This window comes from Syngnathus typhle, linkage group LG21 (genome assembly GCF_033458585.1).
Source record: "Syngnathus typhle isolate RoL2023-S1 ecotype Sweden linkage group LG21, RoL_Styp_1.0, whole genome shotgun sequence".
Lineage (NCBI taxonomy): Eukaryota > Metazoa > Chordata > Actinopteri > Syngnathiformes > Syngnathidae > Syngnathus > Syngnathus typhle.
Window position 1 is genome coordinate 9,075,657 of NC_083758.1, and position 24,136 is coordinate 9,099,792.

The 24,136-nt window shown below is 59.5% G+C and overlaps 5 protein-coding genes across 7 annotated transcripts; 4 read left to right on the forward strand and 1 right to left on the reverse strand.

The window, feature by feature from the left end:
• The first annotated feature begins 344 nt into the window (after positions 1-344).
• lrp6 (low density lipoprotein receptor-related protein 6) lies at positions 345-10,999 on the forward strand. Of its 2 annotated transcripts, none has more exons than XM_061268618.1 (23): positions 345-912; positions 1,979-2,378; positions 2,475-2,672; positions 3,252-3,448; positions 3,525-3,656; positions 3,723-4,119; positions 4,207-4,378; positions 4,946-5,162; positions 5,275-5,564; positions 5,636-5,862; positions 5,941-6,125; positions 6,407-6,733; positions 6,801-7,003; positions 7,090-7,277; positions 7,564-7,754; positions 8,056-8,265; positions 8,380-8,505; positions 8,580-8,816; positions 8,876-8,986; positions 9,061-9,288; positions 9,358-9,494; positions 9,573-9,670; positions 9,870-10,999. In XM_061268618.1, exons 1-23 carry the CDS (start codon positions 858-860, stop codon positions 10,177-10,179), a joined length of 4,836 nt encoding a protein of 1,611 aa, XP_061124602.1. In that variant the 5' UTR covers positions 345-857; the 3' UTR covers positions 10,180-10,999. The 2 variants fall into 2 exon arrangements, with proteins under 2 accessions (XP_061124602.1, XP_061124601.1); XM_061268617.1 differs by having other exon boundaries at positions 348-912; positions 9,058-9,288.
• Positions 11,000-11,411: 412 nt separating this feature from the next.
• Positions 11,412-16,558, forward strand: tbk1 (TANK-binding kinase 1). The gene is made up of 21 exons (XM_061268631.1): positions 11,412-11,497; positions 11,893-11,992; positions 12,129-12,269; positions 12,619-12,748; positions 12,931-13,112; positions 13,296-13,456; positions 13,521-13,631; positions 13,702-13,881; positions 13,999-14,195; positions 14,275-14,333; positions 14,409-14,500; positions 14,574-14,675; positions 14,750-14,828; positions 14,914-15,035; positions 15,126-15,202; positions 15,284-15,323; positions 15,398-15,499; positions 15,555-15,651; positions 15,740-15,840; positions 15,917-15,988; positions 16,368-16,558. The coding sequence occupies exons 2-21, from the start codon at positions 11,906-11,908 to the stop codon at positions 16,405-16,407; spliced, it is 2,172 nt and encodes a 723-aa protein (XP_061124615.1). The 5' UTR covers positions 11,412-11,497; positions 11,893-11,905; the 3' UTR covers positions 16,408-16,558.
• Positions 16,559-16,705: 147 nt separating this feature from the next.
• On the forward strand, positions 16,706-19,232 carry gpr19 (G protein-coupled receptor 19). Its single transcript, XM_061268641.1, has 2 exons — positions 16,706-16,989; positions 17,443-19,232. Exon 2 carries the CDS (start codon positions 17,443-17,445, stop codon positions 18,685-18,687), a length of 1,245 nt encoding a protein of 414 aa, XP_061124625.1. The 5' UTR covers positions 16,706-16,989; the 3' UTR covers positions 18,688-19,232.
• A 514-nt stretch (positions 19,233-19,746) lies between these two features.
• Positions 19,747-20,645, reverse strand: crebl2 (cAMP responsive element binding protein-like 2). The gene is made up of 3 exons (XM_061268645.1): positions 20,509-20,645; positions 20,203-20,403; positions 19,747-20,124 (listed from the first exon to the last, which is right to left on the reverse strand). Exons 1-3 carry the CDS (start codon positions 20,524-20,526, stop codon positions 19,939-19,941), a joined length of 405 nt encoding a protein of 134 aa, XP_061124629.1. The 5' UTR covers positions 20,527-20,645; the 3' UTR covers positions 19,747-19,938.
• A 202-nt stretch (positions 20,646-20,847) lies between these two features.
• Positions 20,848-24,099, forward strand: dusp16 (dual specificity phosphatase 16). 2 transcript variants are annotated; one of them, XM_061268633.1, is made up of 7 exons: positions 20,857-21,273; positions 21,516-21,830; positions 21,964-22,102; positions 22,311-22,471; positions 22,557-22,716; positions 22,795-22,918; positions 23,002-24,099. In XM_061268633.1, the coding sequence occupies exons 2-7, from the start codon at positions 21,558-21,560 to the stop codon at positions 23,597-23,599; spliced, it is 1,455 nt and encodes a 484-aa protein (XP_061124617.1). In that variant the 5' UTR covers positions 20,857-21,273; positions 21,516-21,557; the 3' UTR covers positions 23,600-24,099. The 2 variants fall into 2 exon arrangements, with proteins under 2 accessions (XP_061124616.1, XP_061124617.1); XM_061268632.1 differs by having other exon boundaries at positions 20,848-21,273; positions 22,311-22,716; positions 22,795-24,099.
• The last annotated feature ends 37 nt before the right edge of the window (positions 24,100-24,136 follow it).

A 24,136-nucleotide genomic window follows, 5' to 3' on the forward strand; every position in this document is an offset into this window, starting at 1 on the left:
TGAACTCCCGTGATGGCAGTAGGCTCCAACGAGTTTATTTACGTGGATGTGATTGAATTGTTTAATAGGACGTAATCGCACTCGATAATGGTAAATGTGAAATATTAGAATAGCAGCAGGGCGCGTTGGTGCATGGCAAAAAAAGTTGTTGGAAGTTTGCAGCAGTCCAAGCGGGAGAGAAAGTAGTCCCTGTGGAATGTGAGTGCGTTTGCGTGTGCAGCGGCTCCCTTTCTCCTTCCTTCCTAGGATGTGTTTTGGTCTCATCTTGCCACCGAACGACGACGTTGTCGAGCGCGCGGCTCGGCGATCATTTGGTTTGGTTGGCCTTCGAGGCGCTCGCTCGCTCGCTCGCTCGTCCGACCGACAATAGCGGAGATGGCGGACGGATACGGCGGAGGCTGAGAGGCCAGGACAATGTACTGGCGTGCTTCGGCTTCCTCGGGAGAGTTGGAGCGTCGCGCCTGGAAGCAAACAAGCCAACAACGAGCCCGAGACGAACGACAAAGGCCGAAAAACGACGACGACGCCAGCCGAGCCATGGAACGTCCGAGCGCCCCGGCCACCGCCTGAGCCACTTGTGCGACGTCGAAGGAGGGAGGAAGCAGCGGCCGGCCGGCCAGCCAGCCAGCCAGCCAGGCCAGGAGTTTACGTTCGAGGCCGCCCGCCCGCCGCCGAGGTTGAGGTTGAGAAGGAGGCGCAGGCGCAAGCGCAAACGCAAACGCAGGCGGGTCGCTCGCTGGCTCAGCCAAGCCAAGCGAGCGAGATGTTTTTGCTCGCTGGCCGCTGACGAGCAACGAGAGGCGGCGACGAGCGCAAGCCGACGAAGGACGAGGAAGAAGCCAGCGACCGTGAGCAGCATGGCTGCGGTGCTGCGGACGCTCTTGTTTTCCACTTTTTGCCTCCCGCTGCGAGGTGAGTCCACCGCCCGATCGGCCGCCCAAGCACTTGACTCGAGTCGGCCTCAAAGTGCTCACGAGTGGGCTGCGTGGGCTCCTGATAGCTCGTGTGCTGCTCGCGGCCCGAGCGCTTTTGCTCGCGCTCCTACTTTGTCAGGGCATCAGACGACGTGCTAGCGCTAGCCCCGCTAGCCCGTCTTCGGCTAGGCTAGGCGAGGCGAGCAGAGCACTTTGGCCAAGTTGGCTGAAAAATAACCTCGCTCGTCCCCCAGGACTGCGCTTCTTTGCCCTCCCCACTCCGCATCGTTTGGCTCTCGGATCTCTTCACCCCCCCCCCCGTCGTTATCCATTCCTCCTCTTTTAATTGCCGTCCGTCCGTGCGTGCGTGCGTACGTACGTGCGTGCGCGTTGCACAACAACACAAACGCAGCAACGCCGAGCCGAACGCTGCAAGCGACGGGACAAACACGCTCGTTGAAACGGTCTTTATCCAAAAGACATGCCGAGGATGCTGCTGCTGCTGCTAGCCATGATATCTGAGCGCTCCCTCTCTCTTCTAAAAGTTTAACTTTTCCCAAAAGCTCAAACTGAAATTCAGGAGGAGGATTCAGTTCCCGTTTCGGTCATATCGCACCATCGACGGACGGGGAAACTGTCCAAAATGTTGACCATCGTTTTCCAAACTCAAAGCAGATGCTCGCAAATGAACAGGGAGAATTTGCAGAGTCGAGAGAAGGTTTGGCGTGGAGGGGCCGCACTTGCAACAGTCGGGCAGATTCGAAGTTCGACGAGACCTCGCGGATGAGCCATAACGGTGGCCTCTCGATTTGATACATAAATTGCCGCGCTCGCCCTCGACTTCGAGGGGCCTTAGATGGCTCGCCCCGAACGCACCTTCGAGGTTGTTTGCCGGACATCCGCCGACACTTCTCTCGGAGCCCGAGCTTTCGCCGGCCGGCTGCAGAGTCGGTCGGCCGTTTTCTCCGCTTCTCGACGGTCGCTTGGGGTTTCTGGCCTTGCCGTTCGCATTTCCGACTGATCCCCGTTCAGACGAGGATTTGTTTTTTGGTCGCCGCCCTCAGGCCAGCCGCTGCTGCTGTACGCCAACCGACGGGACCTGCGGCTGGTGGACGCGTCCCGCGAGCGCGCCAACGCCAGCGTGGTGGTGGGCGGCCTGGAGGACGCGGCGGCTGTGGATTACGTCTTCTCGCAGGGGCTCATCTACTGGAGCGACGTGAGCGAGGAGGCCATCAAGCGCACTGTCTTGGACCGGGCGGGTGGCGGCAGCACGGTGCACACGGTGGTGCCCGGCCTGGCCTCACCCGATGGACTGGCCTGCGACTGGCTGGCCGCCAAACTCTACTGGACTGACTCGGAGACCAATCGCATCGAAGTGTCGGAGCTGGACGGAAGCCTGAGGAAGGTTCTCTTCTGGCAGGAGCTGGACCAGCCCAGGGCCATCGCCTTGGACCCCGCCAGAGGGTGAGTAGCGAGGGGAGCCGCCCCTTTGTTTGCCCGTCGCGCACCTATACACCTCTCGCCACGGTGCGCTGACGGCGCCTTTTGCGACGGCGGCAGCTTCATGTACTGGACCGACTGGGGCGAGATCCCCAAGATCGAGCGGGCGGGCATGGACGGGACCGATCGCTCCGTCATCGTGGAGCGCGACATCTACTGGCCCAACGGACTCACGCTGGACTACGAGCAGCGCAAGCTCTACTGGGCCGACGCCAAGCACAGCTTCATCCACCGCTGCCACCTGGATGGCACCAACAGGTACCGACCCGAGCCTTCTGCGTCTTTGCTCGCCTGCCTGCGTGAGTGAGTAATGGAGAAGGACCAGAAGCAGCCCCAAAAATCACATGTGCTTGTGGGGGGGTGGGGGCAGTTGTTGATGGAAAACATATGTGTGATTTGCTGCTACGCTCAGGCCCGCGTCACGCCGCTCTCAGCGCAAAAGCGCCCGGGCCCATATTTCAAAGCGCCTTCGCTAGCATTACGCTTTGGCACGTTGCGAGCCGCATCACTTGAATTGCGGACGGCTGGTGTTTTGGCGGCAAAAAATATGCAGCTCTGGCAGTACGGCAACCCCCCTCCAGAAAATACAGGTCAAATCTGCCATCGAGAGCCGACAATTGGCGGTCAAAGCTTTTGAAGCTAGCGTGCTAGCTGACGTGACAATGTATGGGGGTCGCCATCCCTTGGCCTTGCACGGCATTGCACCCAAAACAAATGGTTGGGGGGGGGGCTGCCAACCTCCCCTCCCCCCCAAATAAACGACCCGGGCAACCGCTCAACAAATTCAAAGAAAATTTGATCATGAGACGCTTCCTCCATGTTTCTGTTCTCCTTCAGGGAGGTGGTGGTGAAAGGCAAGCTGCCTCACCCGTTTGCCCTCACCCTCTTTGAGGACACGCTCTTCTGGACCGACTGGAACACGCACTCCATCCACTCGTGCGCCAAGCACGACGGCGGCCGGCAGCGCGTGGTCCACTCGGACATCTTTTCGCCCATGGATATCCACGTCTTCAGCGCCAAGCGGCAAAGCCAGAGTGAGTCCAAGCGGCCGGCGCCGCGGCGCTGCTTGTTTCCTTAGCCGACGTTCAACGGTCTGTGGCGGCGTTTCAGCGAGCACGCCGTGCTCTCTGGACAACGGCGGCTGCTCTCACCTGTGCCTGCTGTCGCCCGCCGAGCCCTTCTTCCGCTGCGCCTGCCCCACCGGAGTGCAGCTGCTGCACGACAACAGGACCTGCCGAGACGGTCGGTCGGGGCAAAAGCGGGCCGGGCCACGGGAAGAAACCCCCAATTGATGCTGGGCTTTTGCAGGCGCCACACGCATGCTGCTGCTGGCTCGGCGGACGGACCTGCGCCGCATCTCTCTGGACACGCCCGACTTCACGGCCATCATCCTGCAGGTGGACGACATCCGGCACGCCATCGCCATTGACTACGACCCGGTGGACGGCTACATCTACTGGACGGACGACGATGTGAAGGCCATCCGCCGCTCGCTGCCCGACGGCAGCGACGCCCAGTTGGTGGTCACCTCGCAGGTCAGCCACCCGGACGGCATCGCCGTGGACTGGATCGCGCGCAACCTCTACTGGACCGACACGGGCACGGACCGTATCGAGGTCACCCGTCTCAACGGGACCATGCGCAAGATCCTGGTCTCCGAGGACCTGGACGAGCCCCGGGCCATCGTGCTGGACCCCGTGGCCGGGTGAGCGTTTGATGTAGATTCCATCCGGACAGGCGCGCTACCGGGCTATCCGCTTGCGAGTTCTTGACCTGACGTGGTGCGCCTCAGGTACATGTACTGGACCGACTGGGGCCAGGTGCCCAAGATTGAGCGCGCCGACCTGGACGGCACGGAGCGGCTGGTGCTGGTCAACACCTCGCTGGGCTGGCCCAATGGCCTGGCGCTGGACTACGACGAGCGCAAGATCTACTGGGGCGACGCCAAGACCGACATGATCGAGGTGAGTCACGCATGAGGAATGACAAGGTCTGCGATTCCGGTCCACGTCAGTAGGCGCTTTCCTTTTTCTTGAATGGCAAATGATTGGCCGACCGGTATTCCTCTTGCCTCCCCGCCCGCCCCACTGCGACTCGGACCTCCTCCCTCGCTCCCTCCCTCGCTCCCTCCCTCCCTCCCTCCCTCCCTCCCTCCCTCCAGGTCTCGTAATTTTTCTTTCTTTTCTTTTCTTTCCGTGGCCAGCTCCCACATCTGGTTGCGATTGTGGCTGTGCTGCAGCTGTGGTGGGCTCCGTTTAGAATAGAAGCAGAAAGCCAAACATCGCCACACGGTGGTCAAACCCTTTGGCTCACCATGGAAAGAAACGTTTATGTGCGCGCGCACACACACAAAGTATATATAGATATATTTCTACGTATATCATAGATATATTTATATCTCATAGCTATATTTCTATATGATAGCTAGCCATGCATGATGTGGGAAAGAGGATTTGCCACGTCAGCCAAATGGGCGTTGGCTCATGGGCAACAAATGAAGACCCCCCCCTCCCCGTCCGGCACTGTGTTAGGTGATGAACATGGACGGGACGTCGAGGCGGGTGCTGGTGGAGGACAAGCTTCCTCACATTTTTGGCTTCACGCTGCTGGGCGACTTCATCTACTGGACGGACTGGCAGCGGCGCAGCATCGAGCGCGTCCACAAGCACACGGCCGAGCGCGAGGTCATCATCGAGCAGCTGCCGGACCTCATGGGCCTCAAGGCAGCCTACGTCCGCCGGGCCTTCGGTGAGTACGTCGTCAAACTCGCTGGCTGGTGGGACTTTTGGAGCTGTCGTTTGCTAGGCGGCGCCCGGCCAGCCGGGTCTGACCGTCGCTTGCCCCTTTGCCTCCTCGTCAGGCAGCAACGCGTGCGCCCACAACAACGGCGGCTGCAGCCACCTGTGCCTGTTCAAGCCGCAGGGGGCGCAATGCGGCTGCCCCATCGGGCTGGAGCTGATCGCCGACATGCGCACGTGCATCGTGCCCGAGGCCTTCCTGCTCTTCTCGCGCCACACCGACATCCGCCGCATCTCGCTGGAGACCAACAACAACAACGTGGCCATCCCGCTCACCGGCGTCAAGGAGGCCTCCGCCCTCGACTTTGACGTCACCGACAACAGGATCTACTGGACCGACATCACCCGCAAGGTGCTCCGTCCGGCGCCTCTGTCCGTCTGTCCGTCTGTGCGCTAAAAGCCCTTATGCGCCTTTCTTCGCAGACCATCAGCCGGGCCTTCATGAACGGCAGCGCCCTGGAGCACGTGGTGGAGTTTGGTCTGGACTACCCCGAGGGCATGGCGGTGGACTGGCTGGGCAAGAACCTATACTGGGCCGACACGGGCACCAACCGCATCGAGGTGGCCAAACTGGACGGCCAGCATCGGCAGGTCCTGGTCTGGAAGGATTTGGACAGTCCCAGGGCGCTGGCGCTGGACCCGGCCCAAGGGTGAGCGCGAGTCCCGCTTTGCCGCCCGCCCGATCCGGCCCCGCCCCGCCCCGCTCAGCCCAGCCGTCTCCTCCTCAGTTACATGTACTGGACCGAGTGGGGCGGCAAGCCCAAGATCGACCGAGCGGCGATGGACGGGAGCGGTCGCGTCACTCTGGTGGCGGACGTGGGCCGAGCCAATGGACTCACCATCGACTACGCTGAGCGCCGCCTGTACTGGACCGACCTGGACACCACGCTCATCGAGTCGTCCGACATGCTCGGTGAGGCTCGACCTGACCTATTCGTGGCTAACAAATCGGTCGCCTGTGGCGGGCAACTCGCAATAAGTGGAGCTTCTCTCGTGAGATACCGATGCCCGACAAAGAAAGGACTGGAAGGAAGGAAGGAAGGAAGGAAGGAAGGAAGGAAGGAAGGAAGGAAGGAAGGAAGGAAGGAAGGAAGGAAGGAAGGAAGGAAGGAAGGAAGCGAGACGGGCCGGCAGTCGCGGTTGACTAGCGGCTGGTGCCGTGCCCGTAATGACGAGACCTGGTTTCATCTTCAGGTCAGGACCGCGAGGTGATCGCCGACGACCTCCCTCACCCGTTCGGCCTGACTCAGTACCAAGACTACATCTACTGGACGGACTGGAGCCAGCGCAGCATCGAGCGGGCCAACAAGACCAGCGGGCAGAACCGCACCGTCATCCAGGGCCACCTGGACTACGTCATGGACATCCTGGTGTTCCACTCGTCCCGCCAGGGCGGCTGGAACGCCTGCGCCTCCACCAACGGCCACTGCTCGCACCTCTGCCTGGCCGTGCCTGTCGGGGGCTTTGTGTGCGGCTGCCCCGCCCACTTCTCGCTGGGCTACGACAACAAGACCTGCAACGGTGAGGAGCCGAGCGGGCCGCGCCGCACCGCACCGCGCCGCCTTTTAAGCCGCTTGTTGTTTTTCAGCGCCGACGTCCTTCCTGCTCTTCAGCCAGAAGACGGCCATCAACCGCATGGTGATGGACGAGCAACAGAGCCCCGACATCATCTTGCCCATCCACAACCTGAGCAACGTGCGCGCCATCGACTACGACCCGCTGGACAAGCAGCTCTACTGGATCGACTCCAAGCAGAACGTCGTGCGTCGCGCCCAGGAGGACGGCAACCAGGTGGCGAGGCCGAGACACATTCTGCCGCCGCCGTTTGAAATACTGGCGGGCTAACGCTGGTCCGCTGTCTCTTTGTGCGCCGCCAGAGCATGACGGTGGTGTCGGGCCTGCAGCTGTACGACCTGAGCATCGACATCTACAGCCGCTTCATCTACTGGACCAGCGAGCTCAGCAACGTCATCAACGTCACGCGCACCGACGGCGGCCGCGTGGGCGTGGTGCTGAGGGGCCCGCACGACAAGCCGCGCGCCATCGTGGTCAACCCCGAGCGAGGGTGAGTAGAGCGAGAGAGATGTGCGTGGCCAGCCAGAGCCTTCTCTGCCTCTTCTTCTTGCTGTTGAGCGAGGCCTACGATGGCCGCTTTCTTTGTGTTCCTTTTTTTGTTTCTCTCCGCTCATTTGTTTGGAGCGGTAATTGCAGCCTTGGCTTTGCTTCGGGCCGGGTCCGGCCGGTAATCTGCGTGCGGTTCGCAGATGAACTTTGCAGATGTCGTCGCGAGGAGGAGCCCGACGCCTTTTTGGCTTTTTTGGGGGGGATTTTGAACGCCTGTGTCGTCTCAGGTACATGTACTTCACCAACCTGCTGGAGCGCTCGCCCACTATCGAGCGCGCGGCGCTGGATGGGACGGAGCGCGAGGTGCTCTTCTTCAGCGGCCTGGGCAAGCCCGTGGCGCTGGCCGTGGACAACGAGCTGGCCAAGCTCTTCTGGGTGGACTCGGACTTGCGGCGCATCGAGAGCAGCGACCTGTCAGGTATGCGGCGGCGTCCTCGTCGAACATGGCCGCTCCAAAAGCTGCACTGCGCTCTAGTGGCTGATCTCTGCAGTGCACATCAACCCAGACGTGCTCTGTGGGAAGTACAACATTTGTCTAATATTGAGAGCAATTTCACCGTAAACGGTCTCGGCTCATGTTTGGCCGGTATGAGACGCCGGGCTAACGCGTGTCCCGCTCCTCCCGTCCGCCCGCCCTCCCCCTCCTCAGTTCCTTACTTGTTTTGTTGGCCGAGTTCCCGAGCGCCTTGTTTTCCTTTGCCCCGCCCCCGCCCGAGCAGGCGCCAATCGCATCGTCATCGCCGACTCCAACATCCTGCAGCCTGTGGGCCTGACAGTGTTTGGCAAGCACCTGTACTGGATCGACAAGCAGCAGCAGATGATCGAGCGCATCGACAAGACCACGCGCAAGGGCCGCACCAAGATCCAGGCGCGGGTGGCCTACCTCAGCGACATCCACGCCGTGCGCGAGCTCGACATGAGGGACTACGGTGAGCCAAATAGAGCCTTTTATTCGGGGCTGTGCCAAATCCGTGGACTCGTGAGTGAAAAAGCTCATTGGCGGCCAATGGCTGACGTGCGCTCGGCGTGGCGTGCCGTGACAGGTAAACACCCGTGCACGTGGGACAACGGCGGCTGTTCGCACATCTGCATCGTCAAGGGTGACGGCACCAACCGCTGTTCCTGTCCCGTCCACTTGGTGCTGCTGCAGAACGAGCTGTCCTGCGGAGGTGATTGCCTCCGTCCCCGCGTCTGTCCCCGCCTCCGCCCACCCTCCCTGACGCTCTTCGTCACGCCCCCTCAGAGCCTCCCACGTGTTCCCCGGAGCACTTCTCGTGCCGTTCGGGCGAGGTGGACTGCATCCCTCAGGCGTGGCGCTGCGACGGCTACGCCGAGTGCGACGACATCAGCGACGAGGTGGACTGCCCGGTTTGCTCGGACAGCGAGTTCCAGTGCGACAGCCGCCAGTGCATCCAGCTCAGCCTTCGCTGCAACGGCGAGGTCAACTGCCAGGACCGCTCCGACGAGAACAATTGCGAAGGTGAGGCTCGCCTGCTGCCCACCCGCCGATTTCGTCGCTCAAGTCGCTCTGCCTTTCAGTGCGCTGCCCGTCGGACCAGTTCGCCTGCGCCAACGGCCAGTGCGTCGGCAAGCACAACAAGTGCGACAACAACGTGGACTGCGCCGACAACTCGGACGAGATCGGCTGCTGTAAGACGCTCGCTCGGTCGCTCGCCGCTTCCGCACCCTCGCCGTCCTTCATCTCCTTCTTCCCGGTGCAGCAGACTCCACGGAGGAGCCGCCCCCGCCCAACAACACGGTGGGCTCCATCGTGGGCGTGGTGATGGCGCTCTTCCTGGTGGGCGCCGTCTACTTTGTGTGCCAGCGCGTGCTGTGCCCTCAGATGAAAGACGACAGCGAGACGGTCGCCAACGACTTTGTGGTCCACGGGCCTTCCTCGGTGCCGCTGGGATACGTGCCGCACGCCGCCCCCCTGTCCGCCTCGTTGCCAGGTGAGGCGCCGGCCGGGGAGCCCCGCCACCCCCTCCGGCGCTAGCTAACCCGCTTGTCGTTTCTGCCAGTCATGTCCGGGGGCAAGTCGGCCATCGGCTCGCTCAGCATCATGGGCGGCAGCAGCGGCCCGCCGTACGACCGCGCCCACATCACCGGCGCCTCATCCAGCAGCTCGTCCAGCACCAAAGGCGCCTACTTCCCTCCGGTCAGAACCTTTCTACACATGAGGGGAGGACCCTCAAATCGAGGGAATGACCGTGCGAAATAATTGTCTTGCCACTAGATCCTGAACCCGCCTCCTTCTCCCGCCACCGTCCGCTCGCAGTATACGCTGGAGTTCGGATACTCGTCCAACAGCCCGTCCACGCACCGATCCTACAGGTACGCCTCCAGCCAACAAAGGGGGTTTCCAAAAGCTGCATAAGAAAGTCAGCAAAAAAGTCCTTTGATTTGAAAGCATTGGCTTTTGTCTCATTCATTGATGTAATGCATTTGGAATTGGAGAAAAAGAATGCGCTCGCTCAGCCCCACGCACTAGGGCACCTTTGCAAGTGGCTAACCTATGTCGTACGTCCCGCAGCTACCGGGCGTACACGTACCGCCACTTTGCCCCTCCCACCACGCCGTGCAGCACCGACGTGTGCGACAGTGACTACACGCCGGGCCGCCGCGCGCCGCTCAAGTCTGCGGGCGGCCGCGCGGCGGCCAAAGACTACGCCAGCGACCTCAACTACGATTCTGAGCCTTTCCCGCCGCCGCCCACGCCGCGCAGCCAGTACCTGTCGGCCGAGGAGAACTGCGAGAGCTGCCCGCCGTCGCCCTACACCGAGCGCAGTTACTCGCACCACCTCTACCCGCCCCCGCCCTCACCCTGCACGGACTCGTCCTGAACCCGTGACGAAGCTCGACCCCCTCCCTCCCCCCAGTGTAAATAGCAATTGTGCATAAATGAGGTTAAAAATGGGAACGCCAGGCCGGCTGCTGCGGAACATTTGTACATTGAAAAAGAGGAAAACATTTATATATTTTCTATACAGCGTTTACTGATGATGCTATAGAGGTTTGTATTCTGACGTTTGTACATTTTTTAAGAAAAGCTTTTATTCAAATCACACACAGAGAAGTTGCCTTAAAGGACACACTACGCCAAATACGGAGCGTCCGCCATTCCAGCCGCCCCATCCCTGCCGGTTCGCCCCGAGCGCCATCCCTGCCGGTTCGCCCAAGAAAACCCCCACCAATCGCCCCCCCCCCCCCCCCCCCCCAGTCCCAATCGAGCAGCCATCTTGTGCCTGAGCAATTGAACAGCAAGTGTTTTTCAGCAGCGCAGCATTGCTGTGCGGTGCGTTCATAAGCTATACGTTATCGAGAAGCAGCAGCAGCCGCTACCTTGTAAAGCGCTCTTTCCTCGTTTTCTATCTCTCATGAGCGTGACCATGTTTGTTCTCTTCTGTTGCGTACCTCAACCTGCGGAAAGAATGACATTGAGCCGTCACTCGGAGCCACGGTTCCCGGCCCTTCCTTGTGACAGTTTGCGAAGCCGCCGGCTCAGCAAATACGGCGGCGCGTTTGGCCCCGGCTTGGTGTCTTTTCTGTTATTCAGCGTTTGGTTGTTCATCCTCTACTTTGGCCCATCCGGCTGCCACCGTTAGCCGCTCCTGTCCTTCTCCTTCCTTTTGTCCAACATAAAGTGAGTGACCTTGTACTTTCTGCCGTCTCAGTGTCTGTCATTCCTCCGTTCTCCTCCAAGTTAACGTCAACGCTGTCCGAGGATAATTGACATGGAATCAAGAAGAAAAGCAGTCCGATTGCCGCTTGTCGGAGTATTAGAATAGACCTAGATAAAGTTGGATTTGATCAAATGCTTTGTTTAATGAGCGGCAGCAACATTTATTGTTCACACATGGCACCGATAGTCCTTTGAACTGATGGAGTGAACATTGGTTGCCCGTGACTTTTTCACACGAAATTAATATGCTGGGGGGTTTTCAGCCAGAAGAGAGGGAAATGTGAATGTTTTTCTTTTTCCTGGTATCCAGAAATCCACCATTTAAACAATTGTCAACGTATGACTGTCATCTCAAAGTCGCCAGCCGGTGAGAGAACTCGAGTTTGTTGACGTCAGGTGACGTTGTCTCCGCTGTGATTGGCTCGTACGGCACGTGACCAGATCAGAGCGGAAAAGGAAGCACTGTTGCAGCGACGAGGGTAAGTCGGCGTCCTCCTCTCCATTGTATTAAACCACAAAACTCCCCTCCCTTTTCACCCTTCACATCGCTTTTAGTCCTTTAGCACTCGGCTTGGTCACCGGCACCCCAGCTTTGATGCCGTGCGCTGGTTTGTTAGCGGGCCGCCATGTTGCCCGTCCGGAACAGAGGCCGGAAATGCTGCTTGAACTTCGCTCCGCTCGCTTGTCAGTAAACGTTATTTGGCTTCGTCACTCGGACGCTTCGGCGTTGTGACTGCAAACAAACGAGCACTTTGGGCATTTTTCCGGGTCACGGCGAAAACGCGGAAAAGCGAAAGACTGGCGGTGACTTCCCGCTCTGACGTCATCGCAAGGAGATTGACGGGAAGGCTATAATTACTGTGTGCGTGCGCAGGTAGGTCGTGATCATGCAGAGCACCACCAACTACCTGTGGCTCATTTCGGACCTTCTGGGTCAGGGCGCCACGGCCAACGTGTATCGCGGCCGACACAAGGTGAGTGAGTGAGTGAGTGAGTGGGTGGGTGAGTGGGTGGGTGGGCTGGGTGGAGCGGCGGGCGGCTGGGTGGCCGGACGGACGCGGGCTGCGGAGCCGGCTGGTGGCTTGTCTCAATTGTGTGAGGTGTTTCCAGAAAACGGGCGACCTGTATGCGGTCAAAGTGTTCAACAACCTGAGCTTCCTGAGGCCACTGGACGTGCAGATGCGAGAGTTTGAGGTGCTCAAGAAGCTCAACCACAAGAACATCGTCAAGCTTTTTGCCGTCGAGGAGGAGGTTGGTACACAACGAGGAGCTCACCTTGCCCTTGTATTCCCCGTTTTGACCTACGCGGCAGCCACTATACATACGTTGGTGAGGCGAGGCACCCAGAAAGTGATGGACGGAAGCGATTCAAGAAGTCAAGTGTTGTAAGATTTGATACTTGGGCGCTTGAACTTGCAAAGCAAAGCCATATTTGGCGCTTCGCAAGTGATTTTTGGCATTGGCGGAGTGTGACGTCAAGTTACACATTGAGTCGTGATTGGAGACAGCTCCAAGTTGTTCAGGAAGCCCACGTGAGATGCATGCCACAAGCATCCGCTAAATGACATTTTTGTCGTTTGGCTTTGTGTGCTGCGTTCAGTCCAACACGCGGCACAAGGTCCTGGTGATGGAGTACTGTCCGTGCGGGAGTCTCTATACCGTTTTGGAGGAGTCGTCCAACGCCTACGGCCTCCCCGAAGACGAGTTCCTCATCGTCCTGCATGACGTCGGTGAGGGCCGGCGCTCTGCCCGGCCGGCGCTTCTGCCCGGCCGGCGCTTCTGCCCGGCCGGCGCTTCTGCCCGGCCGGCGCTTCTGCCCGGCCGGCGCTTCCGCCCGGCCGGCGCTTCCGCCCGGCCGGCGCTTCTGCCCTCACGCCGCAGGCTCGCTCACGCCTCTCTTTGATGACTCCAGTGGCGGGAATGAACCACCTAAGGGAATATGGCATCGTGCATCGCGACATCAAACCTGGCAACATCATGCGCGTTATTGGCGAAGACGGACGCTCCGTCTACAAGCTGACCGACTTCGGAGCCGCCCGTGAACTGGAGGACGACGAGCAGTTTGTGTCGCTCTACGGGACCGAGGAGTACCTGGTGAGGCGGCCGTCGGGGCCCCGTTGCCGGCCGCTCCAACTGTCTCGTCCCGTGTAGCGTAGTAGTTGGCTATACAAAAATTTCTGGGTGGCCAATCGTTGATCTGGGCCACTTCAAAAATGGCAAGCGGGTAGCCCCGACCACCCATTCCCGAGTCACTCGGTGGGCCCTTTTGTCCGGCAGCATCCCGACATGTACGAGCGCGCCGTGTTGAGGAAGGACCACCAGAAGAAGTACGGCGCCACCGTGGACCTGTGGAGCATCGGCGTCACATTCTACCACGCCGCCACCGGCAGCCTGCCCTTCAGACCCTTTGAGGGCCCACGTAGGAACCAAGAAGTCATGTAAGTCCCTCGAAGGCGGCCTGCTGGCGGGCTGGCAAACATTTTCAGGCTCTCGCTGCGCCAGGTACAAGATCATCACAGAGAAGCCGTCCGGCACCATCTCGGGTCACCAGAAGTCTGAGAACGGCAAGATCGAGTGGAGCACCGAGATGCCCGTGTCCTGCAGTTTGTCCAAGTCAGTGGCGCCCCGTCTGCGCGGGCCGCACTGTCGGCGTGGCCCAACGTGTGGTTGGTCTGGCCGTCAGGGGTCTGCAGAGTCTGTTGACTCCGGTCCTGGCCAACATCCTGGAAGCTGACCAGGAAAAGTGTTGGGGCTTCGACCAGTTCTTTGCCGAGACCAATGACATCCTGCACCGGGCGGTGGTCTTTGTCTTCAGCCTGCAGCAGGCCACCCTGCACCACGTCTACATCCACGAGTACAACACGTGAGAGTGCTGGGCTGGGCTAGGCTAGGCTAGGCTAGGCTGGACTGAGCTGGGACGAGCCGCGCGGCCGCACCTCGTCCCGCTCACCCCGTGACCCGGCCCCCATGCTGTCGACAGGGCGGCACTGTTCCAGGAGCTGCTGTCTCGCCGGACCAGCATCCCTCCGCACAACCAGGAGCTGATTTACGAGGGCCGGCGCCTGGTCCTGGACCCCAACCGCCAGGCCAAGAGCTTCCCCAAGACCACCAGGGACAACCCCATCATGTTGGTCAGCAGAGACCCGGTGGCCACCGTGGGGCTCATCTTCGAGGACCGTAAGTAACCTCCACGGCGGCGCCTCACATGACGGCGCCGCTCACGACGGCGCTGCCACTCCTCCTGTCTCGTTCGCAGCAAGTCCCCCCAAAGTGCAGCCCCGCTATGACCTGGACCTGGACGCCAGCTACGCCAAGGTGCGTGCGTGCGTTACGCTTGCCTCCAAAGGTAGACTCGCACTCATGCCCCCCCCCCCCCTGTCCTCGGTTCAGACCTTCGCAGGGGATGTTGGACACCTTTGGAAAACGTCCGAGTCTCTGCTTGTCTACCAAGAACTGGTGCGCAAAGGAGTCCGCGGTCTCATGTGAGTTGGTGAGGAGGAGAGGGAGGAGGAGGAGGGTGACTCTTATGACGGTACCCATTGTGGTGTCCGACAGCGAACTGATGAAGGAGGACTACAGCGAGATTGTCCACAAAAAGTCCGAGGTGTTCCACCTGTGCAGCTTGGCCACGCAGATGCTGGAGAAGACCAAGCAGCTGTGAGCCAGCCGCAGCCGGCCGGAGCCAACCGCCTGAAGAGCGCCGCTTTCATGCCTTTTGTGTGCGTGAGCAGGTTGGAGGTCCTCGTGCAAGCTGACATGCTGACGTCCGAGTACGACGAGATCGCCGACATGCACAAGAAAGTCGTGAGGGTGAGTGGGGCGCTGCCCGACAACTTGGAGGGAGCCGCCGCCGCCGCCGCCGTCTGGCACGCTTTGCTTGTGTGTGTGCGCACAGATCAGCAGCTCGCTGGAACCAATCGATCGAAACGCACAGGACCTGAAAGCCAAGTTCCTCCCAGGAGGTCTGCTGAGCGACGCCTGGACGCAGCAAGTGGGCACGCACCCCCAAGACAGGAAGTAGGAAACGCCGGCCGGCCGGCCCACCTGGCCCGCATGCGCGAACGGCTCCATACGGGTTAGGGTCTGACCGCCGTGATATGTGTGCAGTGTGGAAAAGATTAGAGTTCTACTGGATGCCATCACAGCCATCTACCAACAGTTCAAGAAGGACAAAGCTGAGCGCCGTCAGTACACCTGCAGTACACCTCCAGTACACAACAACATTGGCTCTTCTCAGGCATGTGCATGCGTGCGTGTCTTTTCAGGTCTGCCGTACAACGAGGAGCAGATCCACAAGTTTGACAAGTAGGTGTCCTCCCCCCCTCGTTCCGCCGCTGCCACCGCCTGGCTTGGACTCTGGCGTTTGTTTGCCACCACAGGCAGAAGCTGGTCCTGCACGCCAGTAAAGCTCGCTCCCTGTTCACTGAGGAGTGCGCCATGAAGTACCGCCTCTTCATCTCTAAGAGCGAAGAGTCCATGAGGTCAGCCAGCCGCTCACTGCCGCCACTTGCCTTGGCTAAACTAAGGCGCTTACAGGAAGATCCACCACGTGAGGAAGCAGCTGCTCTCCTTGACCACTCAACTCATGGGCATCGAGAAGGAAGTCAGCGTGTTGATGGAGCGAGCTGCTAAGGTGGGCCCGAGAGAGAGAGAGAGAGAGCCAGCGAGCGTCTGATGCCTCAGCCCCTCGTCTGATTTTGTTTTTGTCGCCTCGCGTCCAGCTGCAGGAGCAAATTCCCGCCCATGTCCTTCCGTTGGTGTTGAGCGGTCTCAAGCCTCAGGCGTACCTGAGCCAGAACACGCTGGTGGAGATGACGCTGGGGTGAGAGAAGCGCAACTCTCGCCACATCGGGATGACATCTCTGACCGTTGTGTGTGTGTGTGTGTTTGTTTGGCAGGATGAAGAAGCTGAAGGAGGAGATGGAGGGTGTGGTCAAGGAACTGGCTGAGAACAACCACTTCCTGGAAAGGTCACGCCACTCTGCTCGCCGCTGCGTGTGCTAGCGTAGCGTCGCGTCATCCTTTGGATGGCCGCTCCAAGTCTAGGCGAGCTTCAAGCGCGCGGGCGCAGTCTGGCCTTTTGTCGGGTCGCCGGTACGTTTGGCCAGGCCCTGTATTCCGTAATTCCCCGAGCCCGCTAGCAGCCGTGTTGTAGCGCAAAACTAAGCCCAAAGGACAATAAAGGTAAGTCAAGTTGCTCTTGTTTTGAAGTTGGCCTTTGCCGTCGCTCGATTGGTGGCCGTCCGGGTGTGGCGCTCTTTTTTCCGCGTGCAAAAAAATAGGCCCGGCCGGCTCTTAGCTTGAAGCTTGGCGGGAGGTGCTGAAAGGCGCTCTGCTGCTCTTCTTCAGATTCGGGACGCTGACGCTGGACGGAGCTTTGCGGGGTTGAACCACGGCACGGCACGGCACAGCACGCCACGGCAAAAGTTTTGCTTTTGTAAATAGCTGCTGCTCTTTTGTAAATATTTCAATGGCAGCTCAGCTTTGTACATGTGATGATGATCAAGGTCCAATAAAAAGATCCAAAACTACAAAACCAATCCGACAAACAGCCATTGACGACTTGTCACGTGACGCATTGCCCTGTGCTGGTTGCTATGGTGATGCTGTTGCCATGGTGATGACATGCTGCTGCGACAGCAACTTCTTTTCACGTAAGCAAATGCTGTGGGTGTGTGAGCCAAATGTATTTGCATGGATGTGTATACGTATGTGTGTAACGCGCCTTTTCCAATTTGGGTGGGCGTTCCTTTTGAGGGGGGCCGGGTTATGCCCCCCTCACACATGACTTGGTACGTCCCAGGAACGCTCTTCCTCCTCTTCATCTTCCTCCTCCAGTGATCAACACACGCGCGCGCACGGACACGATGGACCCAAGTCGCCTCGTCCTCCTTTTTGTCATCTTCATCTCCCGCTCTGAGGGCTTTATCGGTTATCAGCTATTTTGAATCATTGTGCGGCTCGCTTGGAGGTACGTGTCCGCGCACCCGCACTCTCATGTGATTGACTAATTGAGACTTAATCGTTGAAGGCAGACGGGGGCGCGCAGGGGGCGGTGCTCGGCTCGTCATTTGTGTGCGCGCGCGCGCCCGCCCGCTCGTCACTTCCTGTTAAACGCGCGTTAGCCTCAAACCTGCTCAAATGAGGAATGTTTCGCATTACTAAATGGAAATTTAGTTTTCCTTCATTAATTCATGGAGGTGTCCAATATTCATTTTCTGTCAAAAGAGAAATATTGGACTCCAGCCACTGCACTTAACTTAGGGGGCCGTTTAGGGTTTTTTTGCAGTGAATGAAAAATATTTGAATGCTTGAATGAATTCTTGTAGTGGCTGGCGTCATTATTCGTAAAAAGTAGCCTCCCAAGCGTTGCGGTCTGGCCGTGTGCCCTTGCTAACGTTAAGCATCATGTGCTGTGCTTCAGATGGTGTACTCGTGGGCTAACACGGAGGCCATGGAGCACTCGCTGTTTGCGCCGGCCTTCTCGTACCCGGCGGCGTCCTTCAACTACTCTGAGATGGAGAACGGCACGGCGGCGGCACCCGTGCCCTCCGGCATCCCGGCGAGCTCCCCCCGCGCCCGGGCGGCCGAGGACGGGCTGACGTCGGGCGAGGTGGCGGCACTGGCACTGGTGTTGGGCGCGCTGTGGCTGCTGTCTGTCTTGGGCAACGCGCTGGTGTGCCTGGTAATCCGCCGCAGCCGGCGAGCGCAGTCCACCACCAACTACTTTGTGGTGGCCATCGCCTGCGCCGACCTGCTGCTGAGCGTGGGCGGCGCCCCCCTGGTTCTGGTGCAGGTGGCGTGGGGGCGCTGGCCCTTGAGCGCGGCGGCGTGCGCGGCCACCCGCTACGTGCAGCACCTGTGCCCCGGCGTGCAGGTTTACGTCTTGCTGTCCATCTCGGTGGACCGCTTCTACACCATTGTGTACCCGCTCAGCTTCAAGGTGTCCCGCGAGAAGGCCAAGAAGATGATCCTGGCGTCGGCTTTGCTGGCCGCCGCCCTAGCGGCGCCGTGCATCTTCTTCTACGGCGCCGCCGCGCCGCCGGCCGACAGTCACCACTGCCTCTTCTTTCTGCCCGACAGCCGGGGTGGCGTGTGGTACGCCGCTGCCCACTTCCTGCTGGGCTTGGCTCTCCCGGCGGCGCTCATCGCTTCCTTCTACCGGCGGGTGGTCGGCCACATCTGGAGGTTCGGGGCCGACGGCCACGCGGTGCGGCGCAGCATGAACACGGTCCCTCGCACCAAGGTGAAGACCATCAAGATGTTCCTGGTGCTCAACTGGCTCTTCTTTGCGACGTGGACGCCTTTCTACCTGGCGCAGCTGTGGCACCCGCAAGAGGAGGCCGGGCGGCGCCGGGGGCTGCTCTTCTTCGCCGCCGTGGCCTGGATCTCCTTTGGCTCGGCCGCCTCCAAGCCCACCTTGTACTCGGTCTACAACGCCAATTTCCGACGTGGCATGCGGGAAACCTTCTGCATGTCTTCGGTCAAGTGTTACCGCGGCGACGCCTACACCATCACCGCCAGCTCGCACTTGGCCAAGAAGAACTACGTGGGGGTGGTCAACACGCCCGTCAACGCCAAGGACGCCGGCGCCACCTTTGCAAGCTTCCGGCGCGTCGCCAAAGACCAGAAGAAACTGGCCTGGGCCACCCACAATACTTTTGTGTAACGCGCTCAGCCGAGGCAGCGGGGCTGGCAAAACCCAGGGCGTTAACGTGGGGCTTGACGGCGCTTTTGGGGCGGGCCTCGACGGTATGCCCAACAAAGAGTCGGCCTCTCGGAAGGCCCCCGATGGACTAAGCTTTCCAAAGGGCCAGCTCGTGCGCATATTGCTTTATGGGTAAACGTAGACGGAAAATCCATTGACAGTGACTTTTTGTATTGCTGGCGGTAACTCATTGTTTTCAAGGAGAAGCAAATGTGTTGTCTGTCAGGGGTGTTTTTGTTTTTTCGGTCACGTTTCGACTGCCTTTTCTCAAGATCCAAATTCCATGTTCATGTGGCTTCTCCGTGAAAACAAACCCAAATGCATCTTGGGGTGGGGTGGGGTGGGGGGCCTTGGCTTCTTCTTTTCACGCTTCACGTTCCACTTATCTTGTCGCTCGGGCGGGCGCCACAGTCAAGGGAGCTGAGATTTTGCATTTCCATGACTGTGTGTAGAACGTTTCGATTTTGTCGTCATCTTTCACAAGAAAAGCCCACATTTCGTTTCAATCCTGCGCGAAATGTCATTCTCTATAAACATCGCTTTGTGTGTGTATGTATGTATAATGGTAAGTCCAGTACGCTCGTCGCCCGCCGTCTTTCTGCTACATAGGCGACATCACGAATTCGCTGGCTCACTGACCCAATGCAATGCAATACACTCTCGATGCATGCCGAAGACATTGTGGTAGGATTGCCAAGAGTGTGGCTCCGCCGGCACGCGCTTTGGATGGAAGCAGGTGTAACGTATGAATTCACCACTAGAAGGCGGTAAAGGTTGCACATTGGAGCCGTCGCACCGTTGTAGACCGCAAAAGAGACGCCACGCCGGTGTCCGTGAGCACACAAACAAGCGCGCCGCGCCTTTCTCCTCCATCAGACGATGTACGAGGGCTGGCTTTTCCACACTCTTGCCTTTCTCGATTGCGTTTTGTGTTTGCGCCCTTTTCAGAAGCGATTTTGCCTGGCTGTAATATGGGCCATTTTAAATTTCGGTTGAGCAGATGACAATTGTTGGCTTGACTGGATTTTTTAAATTCTTATTATTGCTGATTTTCAAGAGGAACAGGTGTGACAACAGTTCTGAAGCACAGCTGCAAGTAGCCAGCTCGACAAGTGGACGTGTCCTGCGATTTGCCGGCGGTGGCGTCCAGCAAATGTTCCAAAGTCAGGACAAAATCTTCTTCATATCAGGGCGGTGGCCGGCGGTGACCCCTCATGAGACGTTTTGGTTCTTAGCGCTCTTGGCCGTTCTGGTGGTTGCGCCTCCCCCCACGGCAGGCCCCCGGTGGTGGTGCTGCTGTTGCTGCTGCCGCTGCTGCTGCTGGTCGTCGGCCGTCAGCAAAGCCTTGATTTCCGAGGGGATCTTTCCCCGGTCCATGGCCGAGCACCACTGCTTGTACTGCGAGCAAAGGCATGACGTCAGCACGGAGGAGCCAAAGCATCGGGAGGGCAGCAACGGCCCTTGCGTCGGTCTCACCATGTCCAGCTCCTCCCGGAGCGCGCAGATGGCCCTCTCCTTGCTGGAGACCAGTTCCTCCAAGTACTGGTAGCGCAGCTTCTTCCTGGCGCGGCACTCCCTGGCGCTCTGACGGCTTCGCTCCAGTTTGGCCTTCAGGTCGATCTTGGCCGGCTTTCGACCGCGCTTGCCGGGCTTCTTGGCTTTGCCCGCCGCCAGCATCTGCACTCAGGCGCACACATGACGAAAGAATTGAAGGTCTTCCTCCGTTCCGTTACGTCACGAGACCATTTCAAACAAACATGTCCGCCCGCCCGCTCAGCTCACCTTGTTATTTTCCTCCATGTCGGATTGTTTGCGAGGCTTTTGGCTGCTCGCTCGCTCGCCTCCGCCGGGCTCCGGCCTTCCACTTGAGCGGCTCTCCGCTTGGCCTTTCGCACGTCGGCTCTCAGTTGGCGTCGAAAGTGTATAGGGCGGCACCAATTGTCCTGATCCAAAACAACGGCAACAAGCAGTGCCCGCCCCGAAACCACAGCGCTTGCTGACAACGTCACTTACCACGCCTCCCTTTTTTTTTCTCCTCAAAACTTTATTTCTCATGACAACAATGGATGATCAAATGTGTTTTATTTTTCTTCCGTCTTCAATACTGGGGCAAAATTAGGGAAGATGTGATGTTCACAAAGACAGTGAATGAAGTTCGACAGCGGCCATAATATTGCATCGAAAGTGTATCAAGACAGATACTTGATTAAGACATCGTCGATGCTCACACAAAACACTTAGAACATAGGTTAACCTAGGTAAACAAGGAGAAGAGCAACACAGAGAAGTTTCCATTTTGGAGACAGTGTCGTTGTAATTGTAATTTCTTTCGAAATGAATTGTAATGTGCGCCTGCGCCTTTAAGAGACGCCAGTTGGTCGGGATGACGTAATGCTCTTTTCTCCGCCATGACCTCAGCGCCTTTGGACGCGGATAAAGTTTGGACGAGCGAGCACACAACGCCTGTAAAACTGATTTTGTTCGGCAACGTTTGAAGTTGGGTCCCCTTCTGGGCCTCGAAAGACTCCGATGTCGAACGTTCGAGCGGTGAGTCGCAAAATGGACTCGAGTTTGGCTCGACGTACGGTGACGTCACGACAACTTGTCCGTTTGGCTCAACTCGAGTTGCCTCGGAGACACGGAGCGTTTCATCGTGACTTGTCTTGAACGTTGACACTTGGGTGTTGAGATGATCCCCATTTTCAAATGTCAACTTAGCCGATGCCGTGTTCTGGCTTTTCATCAGCCCTTCATGCTTCATGCCCTTTTCTTGTCGCCTTTGTTCAAAGATTTCCCGCGCCTGACGTCATCGCGGCGTTGGCCGTCGCGACATGGCGGAAGCCTCTTTGGCGACAGAGCCGCCCACACCCGTCGGGGTGCGCTCCCTGCCGGCGGAGGCGCTGGCGGGCCTGCTAGAGGGGGGCCGAAGGGTCACGGGTCAAGCAGGGGGCGTGCTGCTGGTGGACAGCCGACCCTTTGCGGACTTCAACGCGCGACGCATCGCCCACGCCATCAACGTCAACGCGTCCAAGCTGCTTAAGCGCCGGCTGCAGCGGGACAAAGTTCACGTCAAGGACGTCCTGCGCCAGGCCGCCGGAAGAGAGGTGATGCCCGCTCTTGCTTGCCGTCTCAACTGGCTGCTCACGTGGCGCTGGCCTGCCTTGCCTGCCTGCTTGCCCGCCCGACCTGCCAGAACCTGCCCGCCCACCTGCCAGAACCTGCCCGCCCTTTGTTCAGGTGGCGCTGGAGGCCGGCCTGCAGCTGGTGGTCTACGATGAGGATTCGTGGGATGCGTGCGCACTGCGCAGTGACGCCTTCGCTGCCGTCCTGCTCCTCAAGCTCCAGCCGCACTTCCCGTCCGTGCGCCTGCTGGCCGGTGAGTGCTCAGAGTGAGTGAGTGGCTGGCTCTGGAAGTGGGCTTTGGCCCAGTTGGAAGGGCTTGTTTGTTGGAATTTCCCGCAAGGCAGGTGTGGGCACTTTTCTCAGCTCTTTCTTAACGGCACGCGCACTGACAGGACCTGCCCTGCCCTGCCCCGCCCCGCCCTGCCCTGCCCTGCCCCGCCCCCTTTCTTGTGTGAGCTCAGGCGGCTTCTCGCAGTTTTCTCACCAGTTTGCGTGCCTGTGCGAGGGGAAGCAGACGACGGCGGTGGCGGCGAGGCCGTCGTCTCCGCCGGCCGCGACACCGGGCCCCACCCGCATCCTGCCGCACCTATACCTGGGCTGCCAGGGGGACGTCCTCAACAAGGTGGCTGCGCCTGCTGATGATGTGGCTTCTGGCGTGACATCTGCCTGCCTGCCTTTCTGTGTGTGTGTGTGTGTGCGGCTGACAGGAAGCGATGCAGCGCGACGCCATCGCCTACGTGCTGAACGCCAGCAACACGTGCCCCAAACCCGACTTCATCGCCGACTCGCGCTTCCTGAGGGTTCCCGTGGACGACGGCTTCTGCGACAAGATCCTCCCCTGGTTGGACGCCTCGCTGGACTTCATCGGTCGGCAAGCGGTCACGCGACTCTGGGCACGCTTGCCGTCGCCGTTCGCTCTTCATGTGCGTGTGCCGTACCTTACAGAGAAGGCCGAGGCGTCGGACGCCCGCGTGCTGGTCCACTGCTTGGCGGGGATCTCGCGCTCGGCCACCATCGCTATCGCCTACATCATGAAGCGGATGGACATGTCGCTGGACGAGGCGTACAGGTGGCCGCCGCCGCCGCCCGGATCGCCGCCGCGCTCCCGACTCCACGCGCTCCTGACTGGCGGTGTCGTCCGTCCACCCGCAGGTTTGTGAAGGAGAAGAGGCCCAGCATCTCCCCCAACTTCAACTTCCTGGGTCAGCTGCTAGACTTTGAAAAGAAGATCTCCCAAGAAGCGCAACGACAAGTCCCGGCCGGTGGACAGCAGGTCCCGGCCGGTCGACGGCATTCCGCTCGGCCGGACGAGCTGGCGCGGGCCCCGGGCGGCCTCCGCCCGGAGGACGCCGCCCAACTCCACGGCGCCCCAGAGTCAGCGCGCCACTTCTCCCCCGTGGAGGAGGTCTCTGAGCAAAGTTGGGACGAGTCCGCCGTCCCTCGCCGGTGGGCACCCGGAGCTTGGCCCGGCGGCACCCTCAGAGGGTGGCACTCGGACATCCTGCCGGCCCCGGGGGTCCGCCGTTGCCTCTCCCCCACGGATACGGCGCCCTTCTACTCGGCGGCGTTTGCTCGCGGGCCGGAGGCGCCGCCGCGGCAGCCCCGAGCGTCCGACCGCGGCGTTTCTCGCAGGAGTTGGCATGAGGAGAGCCACTTTGAGAAGACCCGAAGTTATCCGGACAGGACGGAAAACCAGCTGGCCGCGCCAGACAGCTTTTCTGCCAGCTTGGAGCTCATCGGCGTGTCCTGACGCAAAGGCCAAAGGTCACGCCCAGTCGCTGGGGTCATTTTGCGTATGGAGGAAGCGCGGACGTTGAGCGTAGTTCTCTGCGCGTGCCTATTTGCGATGTGTGCTTGAAAGGGGGGGGGGGGGGCGGAGGAGGGTTCTGGGGGGGTTGCGGGCAAAGCCAGGCTCGCCCGAGGCTCGTCACGGCCACGCAAATAGACGGATGGATGGAGAGCAGAAAGCCAGGCTGTTGCCGTCTGTGCCTCCCAGCTCGTTTCATTTGGCGGCGAGCAGCAGCTGACCTCAAATGGACCAGTTTCATAGCGACCAACTCTCAAGGATCGACCTATTATTGGCCTTTTTTTTTGTTTGAATCCGACTACTGCGGCGTCAGCGATAAGTTAAAAAACTTCAGGGAGCTTTTGATTTGTTTGATTTGAGATGCCGTTTCCACCCGGAACTTTTTGTTGCACTTGGATTTTTTTATTTTCTGGGGGGCGCTTTAATAAACGTGTTCCAAGGCATTTCCACTGTGTTTATCGCTTTTGCTGCAACTGAAAA